Here is a 9,707-nt window from a genome sequence, read left to right on the forward strand (position 1 = left end):
ACAGTATTGAAAACCTTTTATTCTCTACCGTTTCTTTCAGAAAAACGTGTTCATCTATAGTCATCTAGGGGCCATTTGCTACAAATACAACAGACAACTCAATGATAGAAACTATAAACTCAACAGTAAATTACACTTTCGATTTCCGTTTATAACTTCTTGTGGTGGGGTGGGGGTAATTTTTGTCTGGTCGTTCATTTTCTAATCACCGATGCAAAAAACCAATACTAATCATGTTTTCCATTGCGAAATGTAATGGAAGTGCAATTACTACCAAAGTATGATATCTAATGGATTCTCCGTAACACCATTACTAAACTGGCGGTTCGTATCAAATGAAATCGATTTGTATCAAACTGTTTTTTCCAACCAGTCCGGTTCGGTTTCTGGTTTTTTAGTGCACCAATATATGAATTTTCCTGGATACCTTTTTTCATGCAAAACAGGGAAAATGGCCACCCTTGATGTTGGTGGCAAATTTATTGATATGGGGACTTAAAAACCCAAGCCAAATTACATGTTACATACTGGAAAATAAGAAATTAAAAATAAAAATTAGATAACAAAATATGTCTGTCTAGCTTTTTGCAAACTTGAAACGAACACAACCACCTTGACATAAACCCAATCTTTGATGCTATCAAAAAAGTGAAAAAATGTACGTCTCCCTCGACGGTTGAGAAGTAAAGTGCCACATGCTATCCAAAATCCAGTAGCAAAACCCATGCCCCCACCAATATAAAACCATCTCTCAAGTTCATCTATTTCACCAATGATGGGTAGTAATTCTGATTCTTCATCTCCAGGACACTTTTTGGTAAGGGGAGGTCCACATAGTTGTGCGTTCCCATCATATCTTGAAGCTTCAAAAGATTGGAGTTGAGTGCTGGATGGGATTCTCCCTGACAAGCTGTTAAATGACACGTCAAGGTCATTCAGTAAAGTCATCTGAGACATGCTTGATGGTATCCGTCTTGAAAAATTGTTTCTAGATAAATCCAAAGTCAAAAGCTTTTTCATCTCACCAATTTTCTCTGGAATCTCTCCAAATAGAGCGTTTTTTGACAAGTTCAGGGCAATCAAGTCATGAAGATTGGTGATTTCGTATGGGATTTGTCCTGTTAAATTGTTGCTTGACAGGTCAATGCTCTTTAACAATCTTAGACTGCCAAAGAATTCAAGTTCATCTCCTTGCCACTCGATCATTGCATGGTCAACATATGTCTCAGTTTCATCCATATTCTCACTTATTCCAATTGTATAATACAATTCATCTTGTGAAAATCCTTCTTGAACCATGCTTGTAAGATTACTCAAACATGAGGGGATCGTTCCATGGAGATGGTTCATTGACAAGTCCAGAATTTGCAGATTAGCTAATTGACATAACGGTAAAGGGATGTTTCCAAAGAAGTTGTTTGATCTTAGGATAACAACATACAACTTTGATAAGCTTTCCCCAATCCAGACAGGCACGTTACCAGAAAACTTGTTGGCCCCCAAATTCAACGAGATTAAACTCGTGCAATTTTTCAAAGACAAAGGCAATTCTCCAGATAAGTCGTTCTTGTATAAATACAACGCCTCAAGTTCTATCAAAGATCCAATAGAGGGAGGAAGCCTTCCAAAGAGATTGTTGTGTCCGAGATTAAGAACTTTTAGTTGTTTTAAATGCCACAAACAGTCTGGGAGTTGTCCGCTTAATGAGTTATGAGAGAGGTCAAGAAAGTATAAGAGCCCATCAACAATTTGGCATATAAAGGAGATTCCTCCAGAGAATTTATTTCTGGAAAGATTTAATGATAACAAAGCGGAAGGGACATTAGGTATTGGGCCATGAAAGGTGTTGGAACTCAAATCTATCGCCGACTTCTTGGCAAAATTTGATGATAAATCTGGTATCATTCCACTAATGTTATTGGAAGAGAGATTCATATATATTAAACGAGAAGGCCACATGGCCCAGAAGTCCGGAGGAGTTGTGTCTAAAATTCCAGTATTGGCAAGATCAAGACTGGTAAGATTTTTCAGTGTCTCAATCCATTTGGGGAAGTGAGGCCCTACCTTGCAAGATCTCATATCAAAAAGATTTACATAAGAAAGGTTTGAATTATGAATTGTGGAAGGAACTGTAAGATTATTATAAGAAACATCAAGAATTTCAAGGCTGGGTAGTTCCCACAGTTTCTCACTAATACTTCCATTTAAATGACTACCAGCTATGAACAAACACTTTAGTGATGAAAACTTTTGGATCTCATCAGACAATGACCCTGTAAATTGGCTACCTGGAGCAATCAAGTATTGTAATGAAAGCGATGTGCATCCAGACAAGTTGTTGAGAAAATCAGGAAATTTGACAACAGCAGAGTTCTCAGCGAACTTTAAAATTTCCAAACTAGAGATGTTACCAAGATATTTGGGTATCCCATCTAACATGTTGCTAGAGAGATGAAGTTCAACAAGTTTATTGCTGGTTAATGGGAAAAACCAACTATACATGGATGAGGTGAGATTGTTGCCACCGAGATAAAGGGTATGAATAGATGAAGAAGAAGAGTTGAGAAATGAAGAATATGGATACATGACCTGTGACAGCTCACACCCCTGTAAACTTAAAATTGATAGTTTTGGGAGACTAAGAATTACATTTACCCAGTGATTTTGTTTGGCTAGGGAAATCCCATCAATATGAAGTACCTCCAAATGAGAGAGATGAGACAACCACTCTACCTTTTCAACCCTACAGCCTCCAACATATCTAAGGGAAAGCACTTGCAAGTTGGTGAGGTTTCCAAACTCTGGAGGAATGGTTCCATAAAAAGAGTTCTCGGAAAGGTCAAGGTACCTTAACTCGGTCAAAGAACCAATGACGGTGGGGATGGTTCCATGGAAAGAATTTCCAGAAAGATCAAGACGACTCAAGTAGGTTAAGTTAACCAATGAATGGCTTATCTCACCTCCAAGAACATAGAAATGAATATCAAGCCCTGTGACATGACCTGTTTGGTTGCTGCACGTGATTCCACTCCAATTACAGCAGTCATGTTGGTCAGCTGTCCATGTAGAGAGAGTATCATTGGGGTCATGAAGGGGAGCTTTAAAAAGAAGGAGAGCAAGTCTCTCATTATCCAAACACTTTTTCATATTTCTATCATCTCCTACTTCTCCCACTGCTACCAATTGGCTGGTAGTTGCAGTCACAAGGAGGAGCAAGAGAAATGAGAAAATTATAAAAACACAAGAATTCATAATGTAATGGAAACGAAAATCTTGGTGATTTTTGGTTTGTATTGATGCTTATATGAATTTCCCACATGAGTGTTTATATAGTCTCGACTGTGAAGATGATTCTAATTAGTGGGTGGCCTCCAGTTGGTACTTGTGTGGAACACACAATACTTAATGTCAATGAAATTAGAACCTAACTAAAAGTCAAATTAAAGATGAAGAATTATAATAAACTACCCCAAATTAAACTTGCAAGTCTTGACAATTTGTATTTATTATGTCTATCTTTTCCAACCTTCTGATATTTTCAAAGACTTTAAAGTGATATTGACCAAAACCTTTAGGCAAACATTGAATTGACCCCAAATTTAACAGCAACTGTTTCATAAATCTCGTATTCCCTCTTCTTTATTAAACAAATTATGTTTATGCCCAGATATCCTATCCTAAATGTATTTTATGAAATCGATTAGAAAAGTTTCAGCAAATATCTCAACAGAAACATAAAAATAAACCCACCATTCAACGGAAAAGAAAAAAACGAAATCATACAAAAAAAATGAAAAGAAACGTCATTCAACTACAAAATAGAGAAAAGAGATGAAGAGAGGAAATGTGTTGAGTACCTGTGATAATTTACGTGGTGGAAAACGAAAACCAACAAGATAATAACGGTGAGCGGCGGCTACGACAGTTGGAGACAGAAGCGAGCATTTTCGACATATTTAAAATTTTTTTTTTAACTGCAAATCTATTCTATTCTATTTTACTCCTAAATCTCCACCTATGTCCCTCATAGGACTTGAACCCTCCACTTCAAGGAGGGAGGGCAACGGAAAATTTCATAGTCCTTACAAATATTAATTATTATATTTATATCCTTATCATACTATATTATAAAAGAAACATTTTTTCTTTCACCACATTGATTTGAAACTCCTAAACATTTTTCCTTTCACCACATTCATTTGAAACTCTCATGACTTTTCAATTTCTTTCTACTAATGATTATAAGTGGTTAATAAGATTAAATAAATATCAAACATAAAGTGTAATCATATATAAACTAAAATTCAATATTAAAAGAATATATTTACTTCCTTATAAAGTTATGTTTTTCTAATTTTTTGCATATTATACTTTGGAACAATTTGGACAAAATACTTAAACTGTTAATTTAAATATAACATTCAATGTCAACTTAAATATAAATTTCAGTTCCACTTAAAAAACCCAATGAATATTTTGTGAATAGTTAAAAGTGTTAAATTATAGTGCTAAATGCAAATACTAAATTATAATATAAAATATTTCCTAAAGATATTTGTATAATCCTTAAAAGATTCGAATAAGTAACTTAAAATAACTTACAATAACAATAGTTAAAAATAACACTATATAAATGATTATATTTTTACCTTTAAAATAAAAAAACAATGTCTGATGTTTTAAATAATTGTAATGATAGAAATTAAAACGTTAATAAAATAAATTTTAAAAAATTAATTAACAATAACAAAAACTATAAATTACATTAAGTCATATATTATATTTAATTTTAGTCATGAGCAGTGTTGCAGAAATCGGCCTTGGCGGCCGATTAATCGCTTGGCGGCCTCGAACCGATTACGATTAGGGTGCTTGGCGGAAATTGGTCAAAATCGGTCAAACTCAGGCTTGGCGGTCTTCGGCGGTCCTCGGCGGTCATAGGCGGGAAATATTTAAAAAATTAAAAAAAATAATAATTTTCAAATATTACACCAAAATTTTAAAATTTTAAAATTTTAAGCTTTCAAATTTTAAAATATTATACTAAAATTTTTAAAATTTCAAAATTTTAAATTTTAAAATTTCCAAATACTTAATTTTTTAGGAAATATTAATTTTTTAAATAATTTTATTAATAATTTAGGGTCTCCGATTAATCCCCGCCGAGTCTGATTAATCGCTTATCGCCAGTCGACCGCCGAGCGATTTTTACAACCTTGGTCATGAGTAACTCGCGGGTAGAAGTCATTCAAACGGTTGAGATTATACAGTTATAATAGATGTATATATACTAGTATACTACCATATAATTCAAAATAATTAATATAGTATATCAATTTAGTATACAAATTATTATATTAAATTTAACAACGTTATTGTTATATTTAAAAAAACATATATTTGTAAATATTTCAACTATATAGGTGTTTATGCGCAACGTGCGGACATTCGCCTAGTAAAGTTCATAATCACATGTATATACTTTAAACTATAAAGCTCATACGTATATTCTAATTAATAAATTTAATTATGTTTAAATCAATCTTCTATCTCATATCTATTCTAATAAATAAGAGAAAAATTTGCCACATGTTACACTCTAGTTTTTTTTTTGTCACATATCATTTTGTGGTTTTTTTACATTAGTTTTTTTTCACATGACTATTTATGGTTTTTTTTAAGTTTATTAAATTTTACATAGTATTAAAATATAATTATTGTAATAAATATAATAATAAATGAATATCAATCTATTAATGCAATTTTCTTTTTAATTTTAAAATTCCTAAATAAAGTCCAATTAATTTTTTTTTATTTATTTAAATTTAAAAGAGAAATGAACAATTTAATTTTCTTTTAAATGTTTATATGTTTATATTTAACTTTTTTTTAATAAACCGGTATAGTACAACTCATATACTATTGGTTTCAATCAAATAAAATCGTGAATCTATCCCACAAAATCAGCGCAAATCACCACAATAGTTTCTTTCGTCACTGTTCTTCAGCCCTAGCTCTTCCTGTTACTCGATTCATCGATTCAAGCAACTGATTTAAAGAGAAATCTCGATTCATATTGATTTATCGAAAATTGGCTAAATTTATCGATGGTGATGTTCTAGAGCCAGCCTCAAGAAGGTTTCAAGGTAAAATATAGATCCAAGAAATGTAAGGTTTCATTAAAAAATAGATCTAAATTGGTAGCTGTTATGCGAGCTATTGCTTTTGCTGGCCACTACCTTCTCCTCTAACACCACTACTCCACTACCGACTATTTCCTCTCCCTTTCTCTCTAGCTCGAAGTTATCATCTTTCTTAACTTTAATTAGGATTTTAAAACAAAAATATCATATTACAAACCATTCTGCAGCTTGTAAGTTATTGATTATGTGAAACAAAGTAATCATGAGCCATTGTGATTTTCGGATTGATGATTTCTTTTTTCATCCTATCGTGGTGCGTTACTTTGAAGCATAAAATATGTTCATTTTTACATAGTGACATATACAATTGTATTCAACAAGGAAATAATGGTATGTGTGCAGACAAGGTGCTTGATAAAATGCTTGAGAGAAGGGAAGAGCCTGTTCAAGCTATGTTTTTCGGACAATAACGCCATTATATGTTGTTCTTGCCTGTTCTTCTTGGGTTGTGGCAGTTGATTGAAATATGTTCTAGTTCTTGGTTTTCTTTGTGTTTCTTTATTCAATGTTCCTTTTGTGAGATGTAAAAGTACATTCAATATGATATAACTTTTAAAAATAATATGTTAAACCATATAGGTTTACAGATGATTCTTTGAAGATACTTGAAGAAAGAGGAATTTTCATATGTTTTGTCACTAGTAGGAGGTTTGCTTCTGCCTTAAATTGTTTTTTTCTTCTCTAACAGTTTTGGTATTAATGTAAGTAAGAGTTATTATGATGGTGTTCTCTTGGATTTCTTAGGGAATTCGCAGATATGGAATTGATTTTATATGGCTCTTGACTTTGTTTTTATTTTGTATGATATTCAACTGATTCTTGATTATTCTGTATGCTAGGAGTTCATCTGTGTTTGGAACTGGTCTTACGGATATATCTTTGACGTTTTAGTCCTAATGAATCGTTTCTATGAAGTCACCCATTTGCTTGAGGAAATGCCTAAAGGGAGCAAGAGTTTTGTTTTTTTTATCTGTATTCCAATTAAAGCTTCAGGTATATAGTGGTGTAGATAAATTTGTGTATTTCGGGGCTTTTTTGGGTATTCATTATGATCTTCAAACTCTCCTTACTTGCAAGTATTGGTTTATTCAAAGCTTGGGAGTTAGTGACTATCCGTACTTTATGAATTTATTTAAACCTGCAAGAATTTGTAGTTTCATAGTGCTTGTTGGTTTTTAACAAATTCATAAGTTTTATAAATGCCTATACTTTATTAAATCAAATTTTAGTATATGTGTTATGCTCACTCACGTCGTGAAATTGTCAATTTGTCTGTTTGTTTTATTATCAATTACCAAATTTTGTTTCTAATTTGCAATTTGTCTATTTTACTTCTAATGTGAAACAAATTGACGGCTTGACAGAGTTGACTAGATACTAAGTTGTGAGAAAACAAGGAGGGTGTGGTTCGGAGGACATGCATTGTAAGTTTCCTCACATATATTCTTATGTGCATAATTGTTGCAACGGTTTTGATATTGCTATGATTATTATTATGTTTTATAATTTTTTAATATTAGTTTACTTTGTCAACTATTTTTCATGTTGCTAAACAAGTACATTGCCTATTTTGATAGAATACGGAAAGTACATTAACATTTCATGCAAAAAGGTAATGAGTTATCTATGTGATGAGATAATTTTTCAACTATTTTATAATCAAAATCATATTTTATTTTTATTTTTATAACCATATTTCAGTTTGTTACCAACTTTCTATCGAGTTTTGGACAAAATCCAGAACAATATTCGTAAGAATAACAGTAAAATATTGGCAAGTTTTTCCAAGAAATAGCAATGTACATTCATATCTGGGCAAAACAGCTTCCAGATAAGACATGTTACTATGTTTACTCAATTACATACAATGGCATAGAAAGATCTAAAATTAAGATGTTTGAATACATGTAAATGAAACAATGTTGTCATTTCTTGCATTTAACCTTATATTTGAAAGTTTAGTTTGTGCTTTTTAGATCTGTATGGTTTTCAATATCCGACTCATGGTATTTTGTTTACAGGTCTTAGATTTCTATAAGCAGCCCAATTATAGCTATTGCACTTAGGGATAGCTCTTTTGTGTCTGGTTGTCAAGCTACCTACTTGCTGGGACATATTAAAAGTGGCTCAAAGTTCTTGCAGAAACTATAGCTTTTGAAAGTAGACTGATCGAAAGAAGTTCTAAAATTGAAAATGGAGGCAATAGGAACCGATAGTCTTTATGTTTATTTAATGATCTTATAAAATTTTCGGTCTACTATCATGGCTTTGCAACTTTTCAATTAAATTTTACTACGTTAAAAAGGTTTTGCCTTTTTGCTATGAGGACAGTGGAAAAAGTAGTAAAACTTAAAAAATGAGTAATTTATGCAGCTTGGTTAAGCATATATGTAGTTTGTGTAAATTTAATTTATTATTTTTTCAAACAAGAATTTGACATCTAGACTCTAAGGATTTTAATATTTTTGCATCGACGTGCCAAAAAGAGACGTTATTAAGCTTTTTTATTCTTTCTGTTATAAAATCCTATTGCATCCTAATATCAAATACACATTTATAAATTGTATTTGAGAACTCACCTACTTCTGAGTTATGACTACCAAATTGTTTAGTTGGGTATTTAGGTTGTGCTTCTATAACCTAACCAAACCAACACAAGTTTAAGCAATTATTTTTCATTATATATTTTTTAGAGTTTTAATCCACCATATTCCAAGAAACAATAAAAAATAAAAAAATAAAAAAATAAAAAATTAGGCAGGTTTCTTGGTTTTATTTTTCGTTATATATTTTTAGAGTTATTAGATAAACAAAAATTTCAATCAATATGCACAAAAAGAAAATACTATGTTTGATAGATTCCACAAAATATGTCAGTATACACAAATATACATTGCATCGTACGAACTCATGTTCTTATCAAATATCTAAACTTAAAAAACGTGAATCGGATATTCATAACGGTGTACATATTTATTTTAAAACAAAATTATAAACTTACTGAAAAAGTTTCTATCTTTATAGTTAATAATTTTTTGTATTTGATTAGTCCTTCCGATTTCGAATTATATACATTGTTTTTCTTTCTTAACCGTTATTTCCACTGGTTTAAAACTAGTTTAATTATAAAAACATATTTAACAACCTAAATCAAAGATGATTGTAACAAATTCCCTTTGCAAAATAACAATAAGAATTAAATAGCTTTTCTCCTCTTCTGTTCTGTATACAGACTTTGCGTTTTTTCTTCCTATTTATTCCTTCTTCTAAACCTACTGATGTTATGTGTTTTGTTTCAAATTCTTCTTGCTTTTGTGCCTTGATATTCTACTAGATATTGACAAATCGCATACTGGCTTAGGTATATTTTTAGTTCAACAATTCGCTGTAAATTCCACTCCATATGTATGTGGAAGCTAAGATTTTGAATTGATGTGAATCTTGGTTCGTTTCAACTCCAACACTATATTTTTATCTTGATTTTGGTATTTTGTTTAATTTTCG

The 9,707-nt window shown here is 31.5% G+C and overlaps 1 protein-coding gene and 1 long non-coding RNA gene across 3 annotated transcripts; one reads left to right on the forward strand and one right to left on the reverse strand.

Moving 5' to 3' along the window:
* Positions 1 to 452: 452 nt before the first annotated feature.
* LOC145120816 (receptor-like protein EIX2) lies at positions 453 to 3,288 on the reverse strand. Its single transcript, XM_079056611.1, has one exon. The coding sequence runs from the start codon at positions 3,250 to 3,252 to the stop codon at positions 556 to 558; it is 2,697 nt and encodes an 898-aa protein (XP_078912737.1). The 5' UTR covers positions 3,253 to 3,288; the 3' UTR covers positions 453 to 555.
* A 2,661-nt stretch (positions 3,289 to 5,949) lies between these two features.
* Positions 5,950 to 8,590, forward strand: LOC145118909 (uncharacterized). 2 transcript variants are annotated; one of them, XR_013713544.1, is made up of 6 exons: positions 5,950 to 6,146; positions 6,546 to 6,684; positions 6,783 to 6,851; positions 7,043 to 7,196; positions 7,568 to 7,627; positions 8,225 to 8,590. It is a non-coding gene; the product is annotated as an uncharacterized LOC145118909 (long non-coding RNA). The 2 variants fall into 2 exon arrangements; XR_013713543.1 differs by having other exon boundaries at positions 6,546 to 6,851.
* The last annotated feature ends 1,117 nt before the right edge of the window (positions 8,591 to 9,707 follow it).

This window comes from Lactuca virosa, chromosome 6 (genome assembly GCF_052849685.1).
Source record: "Lactuca virosa cultivar CGN04683 chromosome 6, Lactuca_virosa_CGN04683_v6, whole genome shotgun sequence".
NCBI lineage: Eukaryota > Viridiplantae > Streptophyta > Magnoliopsida > Asterales > Asteraceae > Lactuca > Lactuca virosa.

Bases quoted from the DNA above. Each gene is read 5' to 3' on its own strand.
- LOC145120816 (XM_079056611.1), bottom strand. From the start codon at position 3,252: ATGAATTCTTGTGTTTTTATAATTTTCTCATTTCTCTTGCTCCTCCTT.